The sequence below is a fragment of the Hemiscyllium ocellatum genome, chromosome 25 (assembly GCF_020745735.1).
Source record: "Hemiscyllium ocellatum isolate sHemOce1 chromosome 25, sHemOce1.pat.X.cur, whole genome shotgun sequence".
Lineage (NCBI taxonomy): Eukaryota > Metazoa > Chordata > Chondrichthyes > Orectolobiformes > Hemiscylliidae > Hemiscyllium > Hemiscyllium ocellatum.
In genome coordinates this window covers 27,679,929-27,706,600 of record NC_083425.1, presented here as the reverse complement: position 1 = coordinate 27,706,600, position 26,672 = coordinate 27,679,929, and the positions used below count along the sequence as shown (strand labels likewise).

Below are 26,672 nucleotides of genomic sequence, written 5' to 3'. Positions count from 1 at the left end.
CTACTTCCCTGACCATTTCATTGCCTCTTACAGACTAAGCATCATTTGCCACAGTATTAATCTATTCAACACAGTCTATAATCAAGCTCTTCTTTCTATTCCAGGGAGGCTACGCAGCATACAGATATGCCCAGCCTGCTGCAGCTGCTGCCGCCGCAGCATACAGTGACAGGTATGACAATCCAACAAGCACCACTTTATTTATTGGCTCACTCCTTTGCTCACCCCTTACATTTATCTCAAAGTCTGGATGAGAACAACAAGTTCTTCCTGAGCGTTCTGAAACTCTCTCTTTATATATAAATATTGCCTGGCAGAATTTTCTCCTGTAGGCGGAAGCATCATTGTTTCCCACTCATTGTTGGTTAAGCTCCACAATGCCAGTGGAATCTTACAAATTTGGTCAAAAGTGTTGGAAGATGTTATCAAGGGAAAAATCTAATGGCAAAGTAATGACCGTTAAATAATGTATGTAAATATATTTGTAAAGAATTTGAGGATTGTTGCAGTTGTGTGGAACAGCGGAGCAATTTAAACTGAGAATCACTGGCTAATTGTTTCAAACCTCAGCTTAAATTCAGGCATAGATTTAAATTCAATTGGTTATGTGAAGAGCAAAATAAATGAAGAAAGAAATAAATGGCATTTATTCAATGCTCTTATACTCTTATAATTGGATTATGTAGAACTGGCCAAGAGTTTGCTGTTTTGAAACTCTGATCCAAGGATAGGGTGTTGTGATAATAGAAATTGCGTTGATGGATTTATGATCTGTTATAATGACATGTCAAACAGATTAAAGCACAGAGCCTGGAGCAGATTGAAAAGAAGAGCTGACATCCAGAAGCCAGATTTTATGAATGAAAACAAATCCATGAACAGCCTGGACCACTGGCTGTCCACATTGCAGGTCGCATTGTCTACAATTTTTCAACCATGAATTTTAGCAGATTACAGATTGTGGGCAGTACGCCCATGGTTTCTGAATATGTCTGGCCAGTGGTCAAGGCCTCCCACTGATAGCATACATTTGTCATAAACTGATGGACCAAAACTTGAGCAGTTTATCACTGTCACTTTAACCCTGAGATTCGGTACTGACTTGGAGGTACGTTTTGGTGTGTAATACTTGAAAATTGCATTTTCTACCTTTTTCACTCCTGGCCGAGAATGCAGCAAACAAAAAATGTTTTTCAAAACAGATGATTACATCTGGAAATGAGCGGGATCTGCACTGTAAGATGCATTTTAAGCTATAACCATGTTGCCATTGATGCAGTGAGTGTGCATCTCTGAATCCAATTGTCAGCTGATAAAGGAGCAATTGTTCTGTAATCTGGATCATCTTTAAATTCTGCAGTAAGGGCAATATTCTTTAAATGACAGCAAATCTTTGTTTGTTACAAAGCCATGGTACTCTAGTAGTTGCCACACAGATAATTCCCGAAGATCTGATGTGATAAATCAAAGGCTGGCTCAAGTCAATACCAAAGCATTACATAGAAAGATCAGGATCACAACTTTCTCCTGCACAAAATCTCTTTCATTATCATATCTTCATGATAGAATAAGTGCTTGATCCTATCGTAATAAAGTTAGGTTTTTCACAAAGGAATTAAAAATCATGTTGAATTGTTGCTCTAAATGAAGATTATCATATTGGCTGCCTGTTTATGTGAATGAAACTTAATAACAGGCCCAGCTATGATGTCACCTATCTTATATTCTGCCTTACATTTTAACCCCACCATCTCAGGGTTAGAGGTTTACTGTTTATGCCTTTTCCTTGTTGTTTTGAGTTTTAGCAATGTTCAAAATATTTTAAATTGTTTTTCTGCCTCTTTTTTTGGAACCCATCACTCCAAAGTGTTAACGCTGGAAATTAAATCTGAAAAATAGGAAAACCTGTGAGTGGTAAAAACTGGCTTTGACTACCTAGAGGAATATATACATGCTGTTCTAGATATGGAATCATACAATGAGAAAGAATTAATTCATCACCTTGTAGATTAATCTTTCAGGAAAATTGACCGAAATATGCTTGAATTTTCCTTTAATTTTGGGAACTATATAGTTCAATCAAAACCCATTCCCTTAAACCTAAACAAAGGAAACTGAAGGCAGGAGGGGAAAGTTGCTTGTGGTAGTTTGAGAAAATACATTAAAAGACTTGATGGTGGTCAGGCATTGGCTACCACTGAAAGAATTGATACATGATTTGTAATAAATATACATACCTTTAATGTACAAAAATCCAAAATGGAAAATGAATCAACTCTAATAAAGGAAGTTAAGGATCGTAATAGATGAAAGAAGGAGATTATAAATTTATTAAAAAGCAGTAAGTGTTAGAGATACTCAGCAAATTTGGTCGAATCTGTGGAACACGAAACAGAGTTAATCCTTCAAGTCTAATGTGACTCTAATTTGGAACCCCTTTTAGACTCATGTAAACTCTCTTTCTGTCTCTCCACAGATGCTGCCATATCTGTAAAGACGCTCCAGCATCTTGTGTTTTTATTTCATATTTTCAGCGTCTGCAGTATTTTGCTTTTTGTTGGTATAACTGAGGATTGGGAGCATTTTAGAATTTAGACAAAGCAGAACCAAAAAAAATCAAAAGAAGGGAAAAATAAAGGTAAACTAGCAAGAAGCATAGGAATGTAAAAAGGAAGAAAAACAAAGACAAATGGGGTCCACTGCAGACAGAGTCAGGATAATTTCTAATGGTACATAGCGAAGAACGTCAAAAATAGCTTTGCGTCCATCTTCATTGAGGGAGAAACAAAAAAATCTCCCAGAAATAATAAAATACAAGGCATTAGTGAGAATGAGGAACTGACAGATTTTTTTCATAAAGTAGTATTGGAGAAATTAATGGGACTATAAGTTAACAAAGCCCCAAGACATGATAAAATGCATCACAAACTATTGAAAGAGGTGGCCATTTAAATTGTAGGTGCATTGGTGATCATCTGTCAAGATTCTGTTAGATGTTGGAGGGGTGCCTCCAGATTAGGCAGTTATAAATGTAACTCCACCGTTGAGGAAAGGACACAGAGAGAAAAGAAAGGACCACCAACCTGTTCGCCAGATGTCAGTTGTAGGAAAAATATAGAGTCCACTAAAGAATGTGATAACCAGATATTTATAAAATAAAAATCTGATTGGGAAGAGCAATCATGGATTTGTGGATGGAAAGTCATGCTTGACAAACTTGCTGGAAGTTTTATTGTGAATGCTACGAGCAGAGTAGACAAGGATCATCATATTAATATAGAAAATAGTGGCAGAAATAGATCACTCAGACTCTCAAGCCTGCTCTACCATTCAATAAAATCCTATCTAATCTCAATAACTGTTGAATCCCTTGCCTAATAATAACCTATCTACTTCCATCTTACAAATGTTTGATGATCCCTCTTACACAGCTTTCTGAGGCAGATAGTTCCAAAGCTGCACAACCCTCAGAGAGAAAACAGAAGTCCTTATCTATCCAAAAAAGGTGATCCTAATTTTGAAAGAGTGTCTCCTCCCTGTGGACAGCCAACAGACATGATGTATTTGGAGTTTCATAAGATCCCATGCAAGAGTTTTAACAAACAAAATTAGAGCATATAGGACAGGAGGTAATGTACAGGCATGTACTGAAGATTGGGTAACAGGAAATATGACTGGGTTATTCTTAGGTTGGACCATACCTACTGGAGCTCCATGAAGATCAATGCTTGGGCCCAAGCTGTTCACAATTTATGCTTGGGGATTGAACATAGTTTATGGATGATGATGTGAGTTGTGAGGGGGATGCAAACAGTCATCATGAGATTTGGAAGTGCTAGGTCAGTGGGCAAGATAGGGCAGATAGAGTCTTATATGGATACAGAGGAGGTTGTCCACTTTACGAGGAGGAACAGAAGTGTAAAGTATTTCTTAAGTAGTGAGAGTTGAAGTACAAGGGGACCTAGTGTCCTTGTTCATTACGCACTGAAAGCTACCATACAGGTGGAGTTAATAATGAGCAAGGGAATGGCAGAACTCTCCACTGAGTAGAGATTGAGGACACTGGACATGGAGCCTCTAGTGTTAAGAAGACTGGGCAAAGGGGTGGGTCTCATTACAACTTTTGATGTTCTCAAAGCGATAGATGGACAGGTTAGATGAAAATAAAAGACATTTGCTGTGGCTGTGGGGACTAGAAGCAAGGGACATAATCTTGGAATTAGGGACAAACCATCTCAAACTGAGTTGAGGAGGAATTCCTTCACTTGGAAGCTGATATTCTGAACCCTGGACAACTGTGTGAGCTTACTCTTTGAATATGTTCAAGACACTAATTGAAGATTTCAAGGCACTATTGACATTAAGATATATGGTGATAGCATGGGAGCAAGGTGTTGAGGTAGATGATCAGCCATGTTCTTGAATGGCAGTACGGGTCTGGACTGTGATTGGCCGACTACCGATCCGATGTTTGAATAAAACGCCTTCAACCTTATTATTAATAAACTGAAATAGAGTAGAATCTCATTTTTTTGTTCCTGCTTTGTAGGTTGTGAAGTAAACTAACAATGACAGCAGCATAGAATGACATGTCCTGGATCTTTAGTGGACTTTAATGGGAAACACTGACCAGTTGACCACTGATAGCTGCATTGGCAATAGCACTGAGACAATCTTTGTCTATCTTGTTGCAACTTCAAAATAGAGCTGGCTGAGTAGACCCCAAGTGTGAGATTTCTGATTGCAAGGCAGTTCACCGTCTGGCAAAAGGCAGACCACATTTTGATGTGTTAATATACACACATCATAGTGGTTACTTGGTTTAATCCAGAGTTCAGATTCAAATAACAACTAGTTTGCAAAGTTTTAAATCAGCCAGTGAAAATCATTGTACAATGAGAACCTCAGTCAGGTTGATCAGGTCCAAATAGCAACTCATAGCTACCAGCTGAGCATGAGTTTGTAACTAAACTACTTCAATCAATTGTTATCCTGGTTTCTGCATCAAGTACTACTTGCTAACTGAAGGCTTCAACTGAAGTAGTGGGGTGCAAAATAAAATGTTACTGGGATCAGTCCCACCTCCAAAAAAAATCAAGGGATTTAAAGTGAAATGGGATATGTAAATCGAGTGAGAATGGAATGCAAGGTGATTGTGACAGGGTTGGATGAGGATGAGAAGAGAGTGAACCCCAGGCAGTAACAATTTGGACTAAAGTGTCTGCAACCATGCCTTGAATTCTATGTAAGCATATCTCCTGCTATCTGCTGTTCAGAAGTCATTTAACAAAGATTGCAGTTTGATTGTCCTATATTCCTACTGACAGAATAGATAAAATATGGCAAAGGATGATGGCAGTGAAAATCAAGCTGCTAATACAATATAAAAACATATTTACGCACCAGTAATATTCAGGCAAAAGCCCAGAACAGTCAAGTGTCACTTTCACCACTAATAAATTTGTAACGTCCCTTTAGTGATTATTGGCTTTTGTAGAAAGCCAGTGGAAAAAAGGAATTTGTTTTTCCACCAACCTTCATTCACTGTTTGCGTGAATAGTTGGGTCCCTGATGTGATTGGGATTATGAAGTTGGTTATCTTATTGGCTGCTGCTACTAATTGAGGGAGAACGGTGCACTTGCTTCTGAAGAAGCTCTGGGAAAATATTTTAAACAAGAAATTCCTCTGTGGTCACAGAAATCTTCCTTTGTCTTGTAACCTTTGTGTCTCCTCTTTGTGAAAGTGGCTTTTCCACGTGGAATTACATGGGTAAGAGGTTGTAATAAGAACATTTTTACACATTTCAAACAATAAGGAACCATATTTCAAGTGCAACCTCGTAAGAGCTAAGTACTGAGCTGAAAGTTATTCCTCACCCCTCGAGCTCTCCAGGGAAATGTGTATTCCAATAGGATTGTCTCAAATATTTCACTGATTTGCATGGAATATAATGTGCTGGTAGAAGATGTGGATGGACTGGGTAAGTTAAAGAAGATTGTTTTCAAACCATATTCTTCAATTCAATTTGTGAGAATGTTCCCTTATTCACTGCTGGAAACACCAAATTATCTGACAAAAATAGAGATTCTACTTGATGCAGTTCCCGGCACTGTGAAAATTACTATAGTTTTCTGACCATTTAAATGTTACAACTGATATGTCACAATGTAAATATTGGAATAGCAATCTAAGATTAATGATCTAATCTGCATATAAGATCAGATGTACCATTCTAAATATTAGGAAAGATTGCCATCAATTTGATTTTTAGTACAGGTTCCAAATAACATAAACATCATGAATGAATTTGACCATGTCATTATCACAGTGAACTGATGACAATTTAAGAATGATGGAGGATACTTGATAAATTAGAGTTCATTCGATTGATTTCAATCTGCTCACAACCTAGGACAATGATAAATATTATTAAACAAAAATTAAAGCAATCGTTCTTGCTGTTTAAGTGTTTAAAAACATATCAAAATATGTTAATAAATATCAGTATTTATGAATTCCTTGTAAACTCCCAAGAGTGTGTACATAAGGCTCCCAGTAGGCTTTACATTAAAACACACAGAAATGGTCACAAGATAGAAACAACTTCACTGCCTAATGTTGTCAGAGCTTCATGTTTTCCATTATACAGTCAATATACTTCTCAAAAAGGCTGTTTTTTTTGTATTTTGATCTACATCATATACCGAGTGTGTTTATGACTGTCTGCAGACATACAATTTTTCAATCTATTACAGTCCCTCAAAGCTTTAACAATTGGCAGCCATATTCTTCTCGATATTGTTTTGGAGAAGAACCAAAACATTCTTAAGTCATTTTGTTGGCAATCAGTGACTTCAGGCAAAAACCAATGAAGAGAATTGCAAGGAAATTGTCTTTGGAGTGATTTCAGTATCTCTATTTGAAGACATGAAAGTTTTTTTTTGCACAAATCCAGACTTCAGAATAGTTTCTGTTTTGAATAATGTTGACAGCAAGGCAAAAAGTTGTGAATGCATTGACAGATTTGTAGTCCTTAATGTCAGGACTTTAAAAATGGAAATGCAAAATATGGACATGGGTTCACACCTTCATTTACAGAAATCTTTCATGTGATAAATCTAGATATTGTGTAGCTGTTTGTAAAGGAGCAGGAATGTGGAAATGTAAGTGTGACCAAATCATGACAGGAGATAAATATTCGATAGAAAGCCATACGTACAGCAAGACATTTTGCCTAGAAGTCCAATTTGAAATCACTGTTCCTGGAGGGCGAGCCGTCCAAGAATGCTAAAGGAGCAATGGAGGCAGTAACTATAATTTGCCAAGAATGTTTGGAATCAGGAACTGTGCCAAAGGACAAATGCTATGTCTGTTTCTCAAAAAAAAAGCGGAAATGGTAAGCAGGGAAATAATCAGCCTATCCATTTTACCTCATTTCAAGTTTGTTATGAAATGTAATTGGTTCATGTCTTATTTTCAAAATCTCCATACAGCTTTGGCACAAATAGAAACAGAGTGTAGATATATCTTTACTATGTCTAACACTTTCTATGCCATGTTTCAGTTAGTCCTTTCAAGACAGCAGTGTTCTTTCAGAGACATTGCTGACTGTATCACACTGAGTAAGTTTGCCAGTTTGAAGGATGCACCATTTTAAATGGTTTGCCCAGATTTTTTAAAAAATTGATTTATTCAAATATGGGTGCTTTCCTTCTTTTAAACTATCCCAGCCATTTACCCTGAAACATAAATTTCCCTAAGCAGAAAAATGCTTGAATTAAATGTGTACAATATTCAATGAATTACATCACTGGTAGCACGGTTGACTTGATTCCCTCAGAATACCCTATTTCTGGGCAAGGGCTGCTTTGTTATTTGCTCTAACCTTGTTAACTGCAGCACACCGACCTCAGTTGCAGTCTGTCACTTTAAAGAAGCATCCATAATATTGTCTTGTATGCTGGAAATCATTCGGATCGATACATTCAATGTTTTTAAAAGTTTTGTCTTCAACAAAAACGGATGAAACTGCAGAATTCTGCTGTAACTGATGGCATGGGCCTTCCCAGAACTCTCATTTATTTTTATCAATGAGGTCAGTGGATTCTGTCAAAAGAGTCAGCTAAAGGCAAAGCTGTGGTTTTTAAATGGATTGAGAACAAATGTACAATTAAGAATTATTTAATCGGCTATAACATGGTCACAGTGTAAAGATAAAATTATCTGGACTCTTCCAAACTGTGGTTACATTCAAAGATAGGGACCAAACAGTTCAGATGACCTTAAAGCTAGTTTTCAGTCCTTGGGATAACAAAAGTCGAGAAAGGATTTTACTCATTGCTAGCTCCTCAAAAGAAATAAGCATTCTGTCATGTTTATTCAGAAGCTGTAACTCTGTGAAGTTATTCTGACAATTTATTTCCCATTATTTGCCAGTTTCTTTCCTTTTGTTTCCTTGACTTCCTTTCTCAGCAATGACAACTCTGTACTTGAGTATTGTTCCACAAGGTACCAGCAGTTCTCCAGGGCCTATCCCTAAGTAGTCATTCTTGTGATTATTATGTCTGGGTGCCTGAAGACCAGATGAGCTCAATCTGATTCTCAACAGACATCTGTCATGCAAATATTCTAACATAGTTCACTGAAAAGTATTCAAGAACAGATATTTTCTGCTCCTCAGTACTGATGTGACAAAAGGGAAAAAGTATACAAGTCAAGTATGTCTCAGTTACTAGTTTAACGGTTTTTCCATCTGGAATGACCAGTTAACTCTGTGTAGATTAAATCTCAAAAACTGATTCTGTATGGCTTGTTCTAAGTTTAAAGCAACATACATCTCTGTGTTATTTATGTGTTCAAGTAACTCAATCGATGAAGCCCACCTTTCCCTGGGTAGAACTGGAAAGCAACAGAGATACAGCATCATTGAGTAAAGAGCTCGGAAACAGATCCTTCAGTCCAACTCGGTCAGATTGAACAGATATCCTAAACTGATCTAGTCCCATTTGCCAGCATTTGGCCCATATTCCATTAAATCCTTCCTATTCAAATACCCATCCAAATGCCTTTTAAATGTTGTAATCGTACCATCTCCACCACTTCTCTGACAGCTCATTCCACACACACACACACCACCCTCTGTGTGAAACAGTTTCCCTCAGGTCCCTTTTAAATCTCTCTCCTCTCACCTTAAACTTAAGCACTTGAGTTTTGGACTCTCGCACCATGGGAAAAAGACCATGGCTATTCATCCTATCCATGCCCCTCATGAATTTATAAATCTCTATAAGGTCACCCCTCAGCCTCCGGTGCTCCAAGGAAAAAAGCCCCAGCCTCTTCAGTATCTCCCTGTAGCTCAAACCTTCCATCCCAGCAACATGTTTGTAAATCTTTTCTGAACCCTTCAAGTTTCACAACATTCTTTCTACAGCGGGGAGACCAGAATTGAATGGAGTATTCTCAAAGTGGCCTAACCAATGTCTTGTACAGCTATAACATGACCTCCCAACTCCTTTACTCAAGGCACTGACCAATGGAGGTAAGCATGCCAAATGCCTTCTTCATCACCCTGTCTACCTGCGATTCCACTCATAGGTCTTTTTGTTTGGCAACACTCCCCAGGCCCTGTCTTGCCTTTCCAAAATGCAGCACCTCACATTTATCAAATTTAACTCCATCTTCCACTCCTCGACCTATTGGCCCACCTAATCAAGGTCCTGTTGTACTGAGATAATCTTCATGCTTTATTACATCCTTGTTCTCCACAGTTCATTGCTATCAGAGTGAACTAACTTCATGCAGGCACATGGAATGCAGTGTAGACATGTTTAGCACAGGTTGCACTCATGGGATAGACTGTTGGGCCCAGCGTGCAAGCTTCAGAGATCAGTAGAAAGGAAACCCCAAGTGAGCTCCATTATAGAGGGGCCTCTGCAATGTTTTTTGACCATTGTATACACTCTTTGAAAAAAAGGATTACCTTGTATTGATTACAGGTTGAACTGGATACTCAATGGTTCATGATTCGGAGGTGCCAGTGTGGGACTGGGGTGTACAAAGTTAAAAAAACACACAACACCAGCTTATTTGGAAGCACTAGCTTTCAGAGCATTACTCCTTTGTCAGACAGTTAAGATCGTAGGACGCAGAATATCAGTTCCCTGATGACAGATGACTGACCTAGAGTGGTAAAAATGCAAGTCATATTGAAATCCACTGACATTAAAGTAATTCGACTTGTTAGAAAATGTGAAAGATAGTAAAATAAAAGAACTTGTGTTAATTTTTGAAAGGCCTATACTTAGTTGCACTTAGTTTTAGTCAAAACAGACATGATGTTTGCTGGTTAGTGAAATTAAACCATAGTGTGTAGAAATCTGAATTTATAGTATTTCGGTCATATTGAAAAACGTCCATATTACAGGGAGAAGTGCTGGATGTCTTGAAGTGCATAGAAGTGGATAAATTCCCAGGACCTGATCAGGTATACCCTAGAACTCTGTGGGAAGATAGGGAAATGATTGCTAGGCCTCTTGCTGAGATATTTGCATCTTTGATAGTCACAGGTGAGGTGTGGGAAGACTGGGTATTGGCTAATGTAGTGCCACTATTTAAGAAAGGTGGTAAGGACAAGCCAGGGAACGATAGACCAGTGAGTTTGACGTTGGTGGTGGACAGGTTGTTGGAGCAAAACCTGAGGGGCAGGATGGACATGTATTTGGAAAGGCAAGGACTGATTAGGGATAGTCAACATGGTTTTGTGTGTGGGAAATCATGTCTCACAAACTTGATTGAATTTTTTGAAGAAGCAACAAAGAGAATTGATGAGGGCAGAGCGGTAGATGTGATCTATATGGACTTCAGCAAGGCGTTCGACAAGGTTCCCCATGGGAGACTAGTTAGCAAGGTTAGATCTCATGGACTACAGGGAGAACTAACCAATTAGATACAGAACCGGCTTGAAGATAGAAGACAGAGGGTGATGATGGAGGGTTATTTATCAGACTGGAGGCCTGTGACCAATGGAGTGCCACAAGGATCAGTGTCTTGTTCCACTACCTTTCTTCATTTATATAAATGATTTGGATGTGAGAATAACAGGTATACTTAGAAGTTTGCAGATAATATGAACATTGAAGGTGTAGTTGACAGTAAAGAAGGTTACCTCAAAATACAATGGGATCTTGATCAGATGGGCCAATGGGCTCAGGAGTGGCAGATGAAGTTTAATTTAGATAAATGCGAGGTGCTATATTTTGAGAAAGCAAATCCTAGCAGGACTTATACACTTAATTCCTAATGCTCATTCCTGATGAAGAGCTCCTGCCCGAAACATCGATTTTCCTGCTCCTCGGACGCTGCCTGACCTGCTGTGCTTTTCCAGGACCACTCTAATCTTGATTCTGATCTCCAGTATCTGCAGTCCTCACTTTCGCCTTATACACTTAATGGTAAGGTCCTAGGGAGTGTTGCTGAACAAAGAGACCTTGGAGTGCAGGTTCATAGCTCCTTGAAAGTAGTGTCGCAGGTAGATAGGATAGTGAAGAAGGCGTTTGGTATGCTTTCCTTTCTTGGTCAGAGTCTTGAGTACAGGAGTTGGGAGGTCATGGTGCAGCTGTACAGGACATTGGTTAGGTCACTTTTGGAATATTGTATGCAATTCTATCGGAAGGATGTTGTGAAACTTGAAAGGGTTCAGAAAAGATTTACAAGGATGTTGCCCAGGTTGGAGGATTTGTGCTTTAGGGAGCGGTTGAATAGGCTAAGGCTGTTTTGCCTGGAGCGTCGGAGGCTGAGGGGTAGCCTTTTCGAGGTTTTTAAAATCATGAGGAGCATGGATAGGATAAATAGGCAAAGTCTTTTCTCTGGGGTGGGGAAGTCCAGAACTAGAAGGCATAGGTTTAGGGTAAGAAGAGAAAGATGTAAAAGAGATCGAAGGGGCAACTTTTTCACGCAGAGGGTGCTACTTGTATGGAATGAGCTGCCAGCGGAAGTGGTGGAGGCTGGTACAATTGCAACATTTAAAAGGCATTTGAATGTTTATATGAATAGGAAGGGTTTGAAGGGATGTGGGCCAGGTCCCGGCAAGTGGGACTAGATTGGGTTGGGATATCTGGTCGGCATGACAGAATCTGTTTCCCTGCTGTACATCTCCATGACTCTATGTTCTGCACAAGCCCATCTTTTCTCTAAAAAGACTGTGATCGGTGGAGATTGTGTATGTCACCAGCAATATTTTCTCTCCTCCTAAAATGAACATGATATGATGCAGTAAGCAAATTATATGGGAAAACACAATTTCTATCATTCAACAAGAACAAAGTGTAAAGGGGATAGAAATCCAAAGGCAGATGTAAAAATGGAGCAGCAACTAATCCAAGGTATTGACGGTAAGATAGCTTGGAATAAGCAGATTATTTGGCTGCCATCTTGCTCAGAGAACAATGTGGAGTTTCCAGAAAATCATGTTAAAAGCACAGAAACAGGTTAAGCAACCCAACTGTTCCATAACAATGTTTATATTGCTCCTGGGATATTCCTCACACACTACGTCTTCCATTTTCTGCCTTGAATTCTCTTGTCCTTTCTTCCTCTTGTGTGTCAAGTTTTCATGTAAGTTCATCAGATGCTCCAACAAGTGGAAATTCACACTCTCACCATTCTCTCTGTGGAGAGATTTCTCCTCACTTTGCTATTTAATCTGTTTGTGGCTACCTTATATTTATGCTTCCTCTTTTCTGGACTCAATCACAACTGGAAGTAGGTGCTCCTCAGCCACGCAGCTTTAAGGACCTCTATTTGATTTCTTTTTGATGTTTAGAAATGTACAGCATGGAAACAGACCCTTCAGTCCAACCTGTCCATGCCAACTAGATATCCCAACCCAATCTAGTCCCACCTGCCAGCCCCCGGCCCATATCCCTCCAAACTGTTCCTATTCATATACCCATTCAAATGCCTCTTAAATGTTGCAATTGTACCAGCCTCCACCACCTCCTCTGGCAGCTCATTCCATACACGTACCATCCTCTGCGTGAAAAAGTTGCCCCTTAGGTCTCGTTTATACCTTTCCCCTCTCATCCTAAACCTATTTGCTGAAATTGAAGAAAAAAATCCAACTTGTTCAACCTTTCTTCATAATTTCAACCTCTCAATTCTGATAGATTCATAAATCTCTTCTTGTACTTTCTCTAGTGCTTTGGTATTCATTTTTACAAGGTAGGGACCAAATTGTACACACACAACCACAAAACAATTCAGCCTTAAGACTCTAAATGAGAACAGGGACTTTGTGTTGACTATTTCTAGCCCTATTGATATCATAGAATCCCCTACATTGTGGAAGTAGGCCATTTAGCCCACAAAGTCCATGCTGACCCAGCGAAGAGCATCCCATTCAGACCCATTCCCCCTACCCTATCCCTGTAACACTGCTTTTCCCATGGCTAACCCGCCTCATCTGCATATCCCTGGACATGATGAGCAATTTAGCTTGGCGAGTGCACCTAACCTACACATCATTGGACTATGGGAAGAAACCAGAGCATCTGGATGACATGGAGATAACGTACAAACTCCACGCAGACAGTTGCCCGAGAGTGGAATCGAACGTGGGTCCCTGACACTGTGAGGCTGCAGTGCTAACCACTGAGGCACTGTGCAACCCTAATTTGTATTGTTTCTATAACTGTTTTTAATGATGTGTGTATGCCTAATCCTCACTCTGTGTAGGCCTCCATAAAAATTAGTTTCATTCCTTCAGTAGTGCAAGTTGGCTTCCTTATTCCTCCAAGTAAAATGAACCACCTCACAATTTTCTATATCGTGGTTCATTTAGCATTTGTCTGCTCAGCAAACTTGTTTATCCTTCTCTGTATTTTGGTGCAGTCCCCACAACAATGTCCATACCTTCAATTTTGTACATTCTGGTAAATCTGGTGCAATATCTCCAATTTCTGAGCCTAACTCTTTTATGAATATTTACTTGTGACACATGAAGTCCAAAGAAGGAAAAACAATTTTTAATCACAGCCAATTTCACACTGTGTGAATATTAGCCTGCCGTATCAAATTATTTTGCTACTTTAACTGAGGCATTAACATGTTTATTTTAAATAAATTACTCCCTCTATTAAAATGGCAGGTAATAGAATTTCACAGAAATGTATTTTTCCATTAATATTCAAACAGTATAATGCCACAGCAGTAACCCAATTTACCAATCTAACTGCAACTTAAACCACGTTAAACCTGTTTGGAGTCATAGACTCATACAGTATGACAGTAAATCCTTTGGTCCAACTCATCCAGGCTAATCGTGTTCCCAAACTAAACTAGTCCCACTTGTCTGCATTTGGCCCATAGCGCTCCAACCCTTTCCTTTTCATGTATTTGTCCAAATAGCTTTTCAATTTTGCAACTGTACCCGCATCCACCACTTCCTCTGGCAGTTCATTCCACATACGAACCATTGTCTGTGTAAAAACATTGCCCCTCTTATCCTTTGTAAAACTTTCTCCCCTTAAACATTTATCTCCTAGTTTTGAACTACCCCACCCTTAGGAAAAGACCATTCCTAATCAGCTTCTCTGTGCCCCTCATGATTTTATAAACCTCTATAAGGTCACCCCTCAACCTCCTCTGCTCCAGTGAAAAAGTCCCAGACTCTCCAGTCTATTTTTACATACCAAACCCTCCAACCCAGTCAACATCCTGGTAATATTTTTCAGAATCTTCTCTAATTTAACAATATGCATTAACATGGAATAATCAGTCGTACAAATCACAATTTGATACTGAGATAAGCTGGATTCCTACATGGCTCATATTGGCTCTATATTTGATTTGAAATACCAGCATCAGCCTGGGTGCTGCAGTACAGCAAGTGAGCCTATCACAGAACCAGGCTGAATGGCCTCTTTTTGCACTGAGGGATTCTATGATTCCAACTGTTTCAAATTGTTCAAATCTTCTTGGCATTTACTGTTATACACTCATAGACACTTACAGCTCAGAGGGACACTATTCAGCAAGTATGCCTGTGCCAGTCAACCAAGATCTGACTACACTAATCTCAGTTTGTACCCGTTGACCCATAGCCCTACATGCTATGGAAATGCCAGCAAATATTGAAATACTGCTTAAATATTTCATGAGTTTCTGACACAAACACACTTTCGGGCTGGAAATTCCATATTCTCACCACCCTTTGAGTAAGAAAATAATTTTCCCTATGTGTCATCTTGGTTTCCTACTATTGGCCATATATCTATGTCTCCTGGCTATTGACCACTCTACGAATGGTAAACGTATTTTCTTACCAGCTTAACTAAGCCCCTCACAATCTTATATACCTCTACTCCTGCCCCTTTCAACCTTTGCTTCTCCAAAAAATAGCAACCTCAGCTTCCTCAATAATTCCTCAAAGATGTATCTGCCATAGCTTCTCTTTTACTTTTCTTAGTCCTTAATCTCTATGTCCCTTTTCATTCAGGGTTCTTTAGTCTTGAATGCCTCCAACTGCTTGAACACTGTTTTATCTGCTAGTAGCTACTCCCAGTCAAGTTGTGCCAAACCATATCTTATTTTAGGAAAATTACCTTTTCCACAGTGCTGAAGTTTTATTCCCAGCTCATCCTCATCATTTTCCAGAACAAACCTAAATCAAACTGGGTTATGCTTACTATCACCAGAATGCTCTCCTATTATTATGTCTTCCATTTGGGCTAATTTCCAAATGTTAGAATTGCCTCTTCACTCGTTGAGCATTCTATTGACTGGCTAAAAGGTTCTCCTAGATGCAATACATACACTGCACTGGTTCACGATAGCCGCTATCACCATCTTCTCAAGGGCAAGTGGGGATGGGTAACTACTCACAGACACGTAAGAGAACATCTCTGGGACACCACCGACCAACCCCACCTCCGCGTGGACTGAACACTTCAACTCCCCCTCCCACTCCGCCAAGGACATGCGGGTTCTGGGCTTCCTCCATCGCCACTCCCTTACCACCTGATGCCTGGAGGCAGAACACATCTTCTGCCTCGGGACCCTCCAACTCCATTGCATCAATGTGGATTTCACCAGTTTCCTCATTTCCCCTCCCCCTATCATCCTAGTTCCAACCTTCCAGCTAAGCACCACCTTCATGCCCTGTCTCACCTGTCAATCTTCCTTCCCACCTATCCACTCCATCCTCCCCTCCAACCTATCACCTTTGTCCCCATCTCCATCCACATAGTGCATTCTCAGCTTCCCCCACCCCCCACCCCGAGGCTCCCAGCCTCATTTCTAATGACGGGTTTTTGCCTGAAACGTCGATTTTCCTGCTCTTCAGATGCTGCCTGACCTGCTATGCTTTTCCAGCACCACACTCTTGACTGTAACCTCCAGCATCTGCAGTCCTCACTTTTTGCCATGGGCAATAAATGCTGGCCCATCCAGCAATGCTCACATCCCATAACAGAGTTGAAAAAATAAGAATTTTGATCCCTCCCAGTTACTGTCCTAATGTTTTTACTGAAAATTGGTGACATATTTGATCCTCTGTGTATCCATGACTGCTTGGAAGCCTATGCTGCACACCACCAGTATGTTTGTCCCTTTTGTGTCTTTAACTATAACCCGTATGGCCTCATTTGATGGTCCTGCCAAGATATGAATCTACCTCACTGCTATAATTGGTTACCTGATTAATATTTGGATCCTACCCAGTCCTCTTCTGTCACCCCCACTCATCTAAATACCTTATAACCAGGAATGCCAATCATACCCAATTTCCATCCAAGTCTCAGTCTCAGATGTGACTTCATCTTTTTCAGTTGCATGGTGACCACATGCTGAATCATGCTATCCTCAAACCTTTCAGACTCATGAATACACCGTACTGCCCCTAGCTGCTCCTCAAGTCCAAAAGACAGAGCTCAAATTGCTGCCAGAGACGACACCTGCAGTTGGTCATATCTAGAATTTCCCATTTAGTTCAGGTTTTGCCAATCATGAGCTTAAGATCTCCAAACTTAACTAAATAAAATATGGAGCCTTTAGTCTTATTTTATCCTTGCTCCCACTTAAGTATAGATTTTTTTTTATTTCAAAATATACTTTATTCATAAAATAATTTGATGGTCTGTACAGTTGGTCATGCCATACATACGTAAACATTTATATACAGAGATCAGAATTTATCATTTTTATATACAGGTCTGTACATTTATCAATCATATGTCCACATATTTAGCTGAGGCGTCAGCAGACCCCAAATGACTGCATGGGCCCCCGTTCTTCTTAGGCAGGCAGATGTTACACGGTGGTCTTTCCCCACCACACCTTGGCGGCAGCTGCCCCAAACTTCAGCGCATCCCTCAACATGTAGTCCTGACCTTAGAATGTGCCAGTCTGCAACACTCAGTCAGGTCAACTCCTTCAGCTGGAAGATCAACAGTTTCAGACCGCCCAGAGAGCATCCTTCACTGAGTTGATGATCCTCCAGGCACAGTTGATGTTCATCACGGCGTGCGTCCCAGGGAACAGGCCGTAGAGCGCAGAGTCCCACGTCACGGCACTACTCGGGAACAGACCTCAACAGACACCACTGCATTCCTGTCCAGACCTCCTCTGCATAGGCACATTCCAGAAGGAGGTGTGTGACAGGCTCTTCCCCTCCCCCCCCACCTCCCCAGCCAAACCATGTCTTGGTGTCTGTTGGAAAGTTCTGGCGATGAGACATTTGCCAAATGGCTTTGACAGTCTGCTCAGGGAACCGCTCGATAGGATCCACCCTCTCCTTTTCCCGAAGGGTCTCAAGGACACTACGTGCTGACCACTTCCTGATGGACTTGTGCTCAAAGGTGTTTTTCTTTGTAAACTTCTTCACGAAGGACAGGTGATACGGAACGGTCCAACTACTCGGAGCATTCTGCGGCAGCGAGGCTAGGCTATGCTGTCATAGATGACAAAAATATTTTTTTATATCCTATTTCTGTCTCTGATCTGTGTGCTTTTCTCTGGGGGCCTTCACTTCACCCTCTCTTCTTGGTGTTGCTGACTGCCTGTTTCTTGTCCTCCCTCACCCTCTCCTGTCGGTAATGCTAGCTGCCCGTCTCTAATCCTCAACTCACCCTCCCCTCTGGGTGATGCTAGTCCTCACATTATCCTCTCCTGTCGGTTTTACTGACTGTCCCTAGTCTTCACCTCACCCTCTCTTCTCAGTGAATGATTGGCTTTCTCTAGAGCATCATTGCTGAGATTTATTTCTGAAAGGACAGTACTATGAATGACGTACGACTTCTTATTATGTGTGATCTGCATCTCCACCTGTCTTAGCAAATTTATAATTCTGCACTGATTGTTGGAGCTCAAGCCAATGTCTCTGGAGCTGCTTCTGCTATGTGTGACCTGTTTTACAGGATAGTTGCTCCCGGTTTCAGTGAATTGATGATCCAGATTGTTCCTTCCTTTCCTGTCCACTTATATTTGTTAGCTGAGCCAAAGTCTCCTTTCAAGATGTTGTCATCTCAGAAATTGGATTTGTTCTGAGCTGGTCGTTCAGCCTTTTCTTCTTGCACTTGCAATTTTTTCCCAGCGGAGAGCAGTGTTTTTAATTCCACTAATTCAGAAGAAAGTAAAGTGTTTCTTCAGCCAGAGGGTGGTGAGTCTTTGGAACTCATTCCTCCGGAGGGCTGTGAAGGCCAAGTCATTAAGTAAAAATGATTGATAGGTTCTTGATTGGTAAGGTGATCAAGGGTTAAGGGAGGAAGGCAGGAGAATGGGGTTGAGAAACATATCAGCCATGATCGAGGGACAGAGTGGACTTGATGGTCCAAATGGCCTGATTCTGCTTCTATATCATATGGTCTTATAGTCTGGATCATTCCATTCTCAGTTCTGCAAGAGTTTTTTGATGAGTCCGCTGCAGTTTTTGATGGGTCTCTCTGTAACTGATGACATAAAGTGTAACCAATGCGAGGTCACTGATAAACATTGGCTGTCTTGCTGCTCAGTTGCTGCCTGACCTGCTGTGCCTTTTCCAGTGCCACACTTTATCGACTCCAAGATCACAGCATGCTGTTGAAGTTGTGATTTCTGGTCCAGCAGTGTCTACGATGTAGAACACCTGTAATAGCCAGGCAGATTGATTGTATTTGCACTCCAGCCCCATTGATTCTGCACATGGAACTGGTCAACCATTGTGTGCTGTTTGTAGATTTCATCATGGCTTCCCAAGTCTGTGGGTGCATTTTATTTTCTCAAATTCACGAGGGTTTTACATTGGCATTTGCAAATTGGTAGCAAATAGTCACGAGTTGCCTAAACATGATAATTTAAGTTTTGCACCTGCTTCTGACCATATGATGACATTAATATTTTCCATGAGATTGACAGTGTGAAGAATGTGTTCACCAGTTTTTTTTCATTGTAGATATCATCAGATTCTAGTTTGTTGATCACTTCATATCTTTGCCTCAGGCTGGATACCAGATGGTCTTTATTGTAGCTGGAAAACACTCCGTCTGTTTAGGTTGGTGCACGCCTCTTTGTAGCTACATCATCCTTTGTTCTAATGCATTGCCTCTGTCAATAGCTTTTTCTGCTACCCACCTTTTAAAAAAAGGGCATTTTCTTGGTGCATGCAGAAAGCAGCACCCTCCACGTGTCTTACTTTATTTGAGTTTTGGAGCGATTGTGTCAACCATCACATTTGTACTTGTGACCAGTAAGCTTGATTGACCTGCAGAGATCACTTAGTACTTCCATCTTTCCTTCAGGAGCTCTTCAAATTGATGTAACTTTAGACTGTTCAGCAAATCTTTCTGGAAAGCTTCTATGCAGGGTGAATGCAATCACCAACTCAACAACTTTGTTCGCTAGTTCTCCATCAGGAAAACTTTATAAGGAACACTTTCTCTGCAAGTAGTCTGGTGAGTTCTGTAGGCTTCTGGCTGAACTCCATGAATTCTAATCGATGAATCAAAATCTGACTCTGAATTGGTCTTCTAACATGTCCTTATCTTGAAGGATTCTTTGGTGTTAATCACAATATGCTAACTCTGGATGGACTTTTGGTCTTAACTCCTGAACAAATTTGAATGGTTTGTTTTTCTGCATCAGACACATCCAAATCTGTTAAAGCACAACTCTGTTTAAAGCACAACTCTCAACACTATTTAAACATTACTTTGTTAGGAAGATCAGAGTAAGCCATTCAGCCCATGAAGTCTTCTCCACCATTTATTATGTTCGTGGCTGATAAAATAACTCAATACCTTTACTCAACCCATCCTATAACCCTTTATGCCGCTGACAATCAAAACTGTATCAACCACTGCTTTAAATATACTCAAAGACTGAGCTCCCATAGTCTTCTAGTATAGAGGGTTGTAAAGGTTCACACATATAAGAAATCTCTTCTCATCTTGATCCTAAATGGCATCCTTCGTATCATTAAGTTGGGCCCCTTGGTTCCAGACACACCAACCAAGAGGAACATCTTACCTGCATCTCCCCTGACTATCCCTTTACATGTGTTGTAGCTTCAATGAGATCAACTCTAATTCTTCAAAACTGTAGAGAACATAGCCCCACTTTGTCTAGTGTCTTTTCAGAGGACAGTCCCACCATCTTCAGAACAAGTCTGGGTAGAAGCTCTGCTCTATCCCATTTTAAACTCAGGAATTGTGTGAACATACTGACAATATGCCTTTGAGCTGCCCTTGGTTCCTTGCTTGCCAACGACCTTGCACACACCTCAATCATTTGCTTTTCTTAAGTAAGTTAAACTGCCTTCTTGATAGAGATTTGTCAGCTTACCGGCAAGATGTATTTTTGACTCTGACACTGCAATAGGCAAAGAGATTGAGGGTTGTCTCATACTCTTTAGATTTAGGATTGTAGACCGTGTGTTGTACCTTGGGTTAACTTGCTGACTGTTCAAGCACAATGAGTCTCATAAGCACCATATTTTCTACTACCATTCACCATGCCATGTTAATAATAATAATTATCTCACAGTCAATCAATCATCAAGGATTGATTGACTCTGAGTTGGATTTTTAAGACAGTAAAAAACATCTCAAGTTATGAAGCAAAATATTATGGCAAAACAACTGATTTCAGTGTGTGCAACTTACAGACAGAAAGCAGATCAATTACCAGGCAGAGTCACAACATTGTATGCCCCCAGCACCGTGATTCTTAAAGGTGAACTCTCTTAAAGGCAAGGTATACAAACATCTGACCCCAAGTTGAGCTATCAATTTCATATCTTCTCCACCAACATTATTGTAACCTTCAAAATATTAGCAGACTTTTGTCCATTTTAGATTCAATTATTCTAATGAATTCCTGGTTTGCCTTTCATCTTTCACACAATATTAGCATACACTCATCCAAAACTCGACTTCCCACAAACAGTACTGCAGCATATCTGTCACCCTTATTCTTGTCAACCTACATGGTTTCTCAGACACCACTGTCTTCAGCTTAAATCCTCCTTTCTCATGTTTCATAAAGGCCTCCCTATCTGTGTCTTCTTTCCAGGTCTACACCTGCATGTTCTGCTGCCAACTACCACATCAAAAACTTTCCGTTCTTTAAGCTCTGGTCTCTTTGCGTCCTTTTTTCCTTCACCCCTACCATTGGTGGATTTGCTTGCAGCTGTTTAGGGGTAGATCCACTCCCTGCAATATCTTCCATAAGCTTCTCCACTTCCTTATAAGACTGCCCTTAAAACCACTTCTTTGTTCAAACGTCTGGTAAATTTCCCTCCTGTCTCTTCCTACTATTCAACGTCCATTATGTAAAGAGCTTGAGACCATTTCAACACCATAAAAGCACAATATAAGTATGGTTTGTTGCTGTTGACATGAACTTGAGGTAAATTTACAAATGTACTCTTTTAACTAGCAAACCTGGTCAACTACAAGCATGAGACAGAAATTCCAAAAGACATTGCCCACAATTTTCCAGCTATTGTACCCAACAATCAGAAAGTCCTGAGCCATCCACACCTTAATTTCTGAGGTGAATGCTTATGTTTTGAGGCTCCATCCTGAAAATGTGGAAAAATTAACTCTTTCTTCCAATCTGCAAGTAACATTTTGTGTTTAAGGAGAAGTCCTTCCAATCAAGCCCTGATGGGCCTGTTTTAGTGCACTCAGTGAAATGATATTTACTATTCCTGTGTTTTCTATTTGGAGCAAGCCTTTAACCCGTTTATAAATCACACTCGTTAAGGAGTCAGACTCCAAAAAAAACCAGGACCTGTTTGAAAATATAATTTACATATTGGCTGTTTTCAGTAAAAGTAGAAAAGATTGTTAAGTTCAGTAGAAAAACCTCCAGTAACAGCAGTCAACTGTACACATGAAATAGATTTCAAATGAAATTTCTGTATTGGAGTGCCCTCTAGCAGATAATTTATAGTTAGCTATTTCAATGTGATTACTGTACTGTGGCAGTGCTTGAAGCTATTGTATAAGTGGAACCATGAGGTAAAATTCTTGCTTCCACCATTGTTATCATTGAAGACATATTCTAAATATATATTAAGGCCATTAACTTGAGGAGAACAACACTGTGTTAGAATTGCAACAGACCAAAAACAGCTCATTGTTGTAAATTTCACTGGCAATGCTAGTTTTCAGTTATAGAGTGCAAGTTTCTTGAGATCAGACCATTTTAACCACTTGTGTTTGATGCCAAGTTCTGGTGGTCATACTTTGAAAGTTTCAGTTTTATTGACTATTGTTGAAAATTACAGTTGAAACATTTTCTTATGCTTTGCACTTGGTCTTGTTCATTCTCTGCTGGCCAAAATCAAGAATCAGTGCATTAAGCTATAAGCACTGGGATCCTTGAGGGTTGTTGAGATGATTGCGTGAGCACAAGGCTGTCAAAATTGTAACGCTCAAAACATTGTTTGCTAAGACCAGTAGAAGTGAGTTGATTACTGTATGTTATATGTACTTCTTCTTATATTTCAGTTATGGCAGAGTCTATGCAGCAGCTGACCCCTACCATCACACTATTGCACCAGCTGCAACATACAGCGTTGGGACCATGGTAAGCATCAAAAATGACACTTACTATTTACTGACATTTTCCACAGATGTAAAGACAAATATGTACTTTGTGGGCGTGTGCCTAATGCATTGTAAGAACTTCATAGGCAAGTAGCTGAGCCTTTTCAGATTTTAAATCCAGCCTTAATTTACACACTACACTTACCCTAAAATCTCAGTTATTTTATTAAAACTGTTTGAACCCAAAATCATGAGGAAACACACACTCAAGCACATGTTTGTACAGTCCTTCCTTTGTAAAATGAACCTTTTAGATGGACAACACCTTTGGTACTATTAGGTTTTCTGTTCTCGTTACTACAGTAAAGCAGTGTACCCATAGATGTATGTGACATATACACATATGAACCAAACCTACAGATAAAAGAAAGAACAAATCCCTACTGATAAAATGGCTGCGGCTGTCAATCTGTAGATCTGTTTCATAAAGGATGCACAAGTCACATATGTACGTTTATCCGCAGAGATATACACAGGAAAGCACTGGGAGAAACTACATCCCCTCACTGACGCCCAATGTGTGTTTTGTTTATACCAACCAGGTAATAATAATGCAGATTCATCAACTAGTGTTACATTTATTCAAATGTTAAATTGAGTTACGTTGAAACATTTACATTCCGATAGCAGTTGAAAATTTTTTTATGTCATGAGAAAGTTGTTCATACCCCATGAAGAGAATTCCATTTCCACAGATGCTATTCTATTGCAGTGAGGTGACAGATAATGTACCTACAGCTTCAGAAAGCACACATGTAACATAAATGCACATAGATGCAAATATATGCATAAGAACACATAAAGATAACGAAAGTGAATTATTAACCTTTTACAGGGGGAACGTACCTAGGCTTTTATAGTAATGACTTTGTAAACTCCTCTGGGTTCTCGAATTGCAACAAAAAAGGTAATTATAAAAAATTCCGTAACACCCAAAAAATTATGTAGTTTGGGAGAAATCTGTTATTAAACAATCTGCTGGCTATTGAAAGACTAGCTAACTTAGACTTGGTCCTCTCTCATCTCTGACATCATTGAATAATCTTCTCATTAGTATATCTATTAGTAATTTCTTACCTCCTGCCTGCTTTGTCTTGTAATTTCAACATGTCCAGTTAGACAATCTCTTGTTCCCCCACTCATTTTTCCCCCATTTTCTTTCCTCCCCCATGTTAACCTCCTGCAATCATGGCATCCTCCTCGTTAGAGAGAGTGGGACGGTTCATCTCAGAGATATCTCCAGGAATGCCGTCAATGCCAGTCCTTGGTTGGCCTACCAGGTAGGGATTAAACATTGAACTGAACCCAAAATCCAAAAGGATTTAATCAAACCAAAGCCAATCAGAACTTTCTCCAGTTTGGATTAAGCTTACTTCTGAGTTTTTGAAGTCCAAAAAGAAGTCAAACAGCAAGGTTTCTGGATTTTGTGCAACTGCAACCATTCATTTGATTTTAAGAAACATTTTCCCATTGGGTAGTTCCCACATATCCCACTGTAATCCTAACTCTCAGCTCAAATAGACCAGCAAGCAATTACTTATCCTGGGTTAATGGCTAGAATATTGGACCATCTCAGAAAACTGGTCTTTTGCTTACTAATGTGGAGTGCATGCAAATATCTAGGCAGGTCTGATCTCCAGTGATATAAACGAAAACTTTTTATGTAGATGTGGAAACTAGAATTGTTGGCACCAGGAAGGATCATCTTCACTCTATTACCCAGGGAACAGGTGAGCTACATGACCTCTGTGATGAACGGCTCAGGGTCTCAAGAACATGGAACTACATGAATGCATAAAAGACACACACGAATGATTATGGATTTATTTGGATTTAGAAAGATCTTTAACATGACTGTCATAATGCTTGCTTCCACTTCCCGTTCAAATGAAACAGGGAGGTGAAAGATATATTTAAATTAGGAGTGCAAACGCTAGCTGGTCACTCATTTCCACTTGCAGTTTACTTCAGGGAAGGTGAAGATTCAAAGTCCCAAATTAGACAACTCCCTCCTTAAATGTTCTATCTGAATTTCACTCCTACTAACATGATATTTGATGATGTCATAGAAGAAGCAAGAGTACTAACAGAAAATAGTTTGATTTATGAAGATTTTGAGTTGCAAAATAAGGGCTTCTCCTAAACTACAGGTATAACTGCTCTAAATTTAGCAACTTTCATTTCAGAATATTTTACTGCATACTGATTCATTTCACTTCTTATTACTTTATATTATTTTTAACCTTTTTTTTCATCATGGTATTATAATCATAATGTAGCTTTATCATAATCAAGTGTTGAAATGGCAGAATTTTGATTTAAAAGCATTAGATGTTGCTTTTAATAACTAAGAGCAAATGACTCTATATCCTGCCTATGTCTCAGTGGTGAGTTCTCACCATTTTTTAAAAAAGGGACTGTTCACCACAGCAAGAGAAAAGTAGAAAATGTTTTTGTTTTCTTAATTCAGTCCTTGAGACCATGCCATTCTGGACAATATCACTAGAAGCTATATTGTAGGTGAGGGTCCCTTGTACCCACAGCATCAGTGCAAGGAAGCCATCATGGATTTGTAGGCAATTAGGGAATTAATTTATTTAATTAATTTGTTAATGTAATTTATTTTAAAATAATAAAGATATATGCATATACTTAGTTGAATACCATATGAAGGCCTTGGGATTAAGCATTTTTGATACACAATTATTGCCAATGTCAGGAGTAAATTCATACACATAGATTGTTCTCTCTTCCACCCAGTCTCTTTTGTGTGTGTGTGTGTGTGTGTGTGTGTTCCTGCGAGCGTTTGGGCCTCTCTCCGTCTCTCTCAGTTCTCACACTCACTGTAGCGAATACTTTTACTGATACACGTGGTTTTTAGCTAGCTTTGCAGCCAACATCATTGATGAAAAAAAATTCAATTTTCCATTTTGAGAGCCTCAACAAAAAAAAACCCCGAAAACATTAAGATTAATGAATGGTGATTGCGGCAAAGCCCTCTGTAGCTATTTTGCAGAGAGAAAGAAAGACAAAAAAAAAGAGCCTGCCACTCCCTTGAGCTTCATCAGCGCAATGCCTTCGTTTAGACAAATGATTTAAATTTGCCGAGGTGACGTGCGTGTGGTTTCAAATCGTGCAAATCTCCGGAGCAGCTGCTAGCTAAAAGCTTTCATTAATTAAGATGATTTTTCTCCCTTCATTCTCTTAATTAGATTTGTGGCTTGTGTTGCTGTAGCATTTCGTACATTAAAAAATATTTATTCGATTTTTTTTCATCTTTGATGTTGCAGGCTAGCCTGTACAGAGGAGGTTACAGTCGCTTCACCCCGTACTAGCAAGAGAAACTCAGAGACACACTAAAACCCAGCAGGGCTAGAAACGTCTTCTCAGAAACTGTGGGGGTTTCGGCACGACATGCAGTAATGTTTTGTGCTGACACTCTCTGGTTAACATGATATTTTTACCTCAGATGTTTTTTTTTGTGTTTATTACATGTTCTATCTGTGGTGATTGCAAATTTTTTTCTTGAGTTTTGCTCAGTATAATCCACTTTGGAAAATTTCTGATGTATAAACCTAAAAGAAAAC

At 39.7% G+C, this 26,672-nt stretch overlaps 1 protein-coding gene across 2 annotated transcripts in view; it reads left to right on the top strand.

Annotated features, from left to right (window-relative positions):
• The window catches only part of rbfox3a (RNA binding fox-1 homolog 3a), a 165,904-nt gene extending 139,484 nt beyond the window's left edge, over window positions 1–26,420 (top strand). For both annotated transcript variants that reach the window (XM_060844519.1, XM_060844518.1), the window contains exons 9-11: window positions 105–172; window positions 22,987–23,065; window positions 26,376–26,420. In XM_060844519.1, the coding sequence (XP_060700502.1) occupies window positions 105–172; window positions 22,987–23,065; window positions 26,376–26,420 (192 nt within the window). The remainder of the gene's footprint in view (window positions 1–104; window positions 173–22,986; window positions 23,066–26,375) is intronic.
• The last annotated feature ends 252 nt before the right edge of the window (window positions 26,421–26,672 follow it).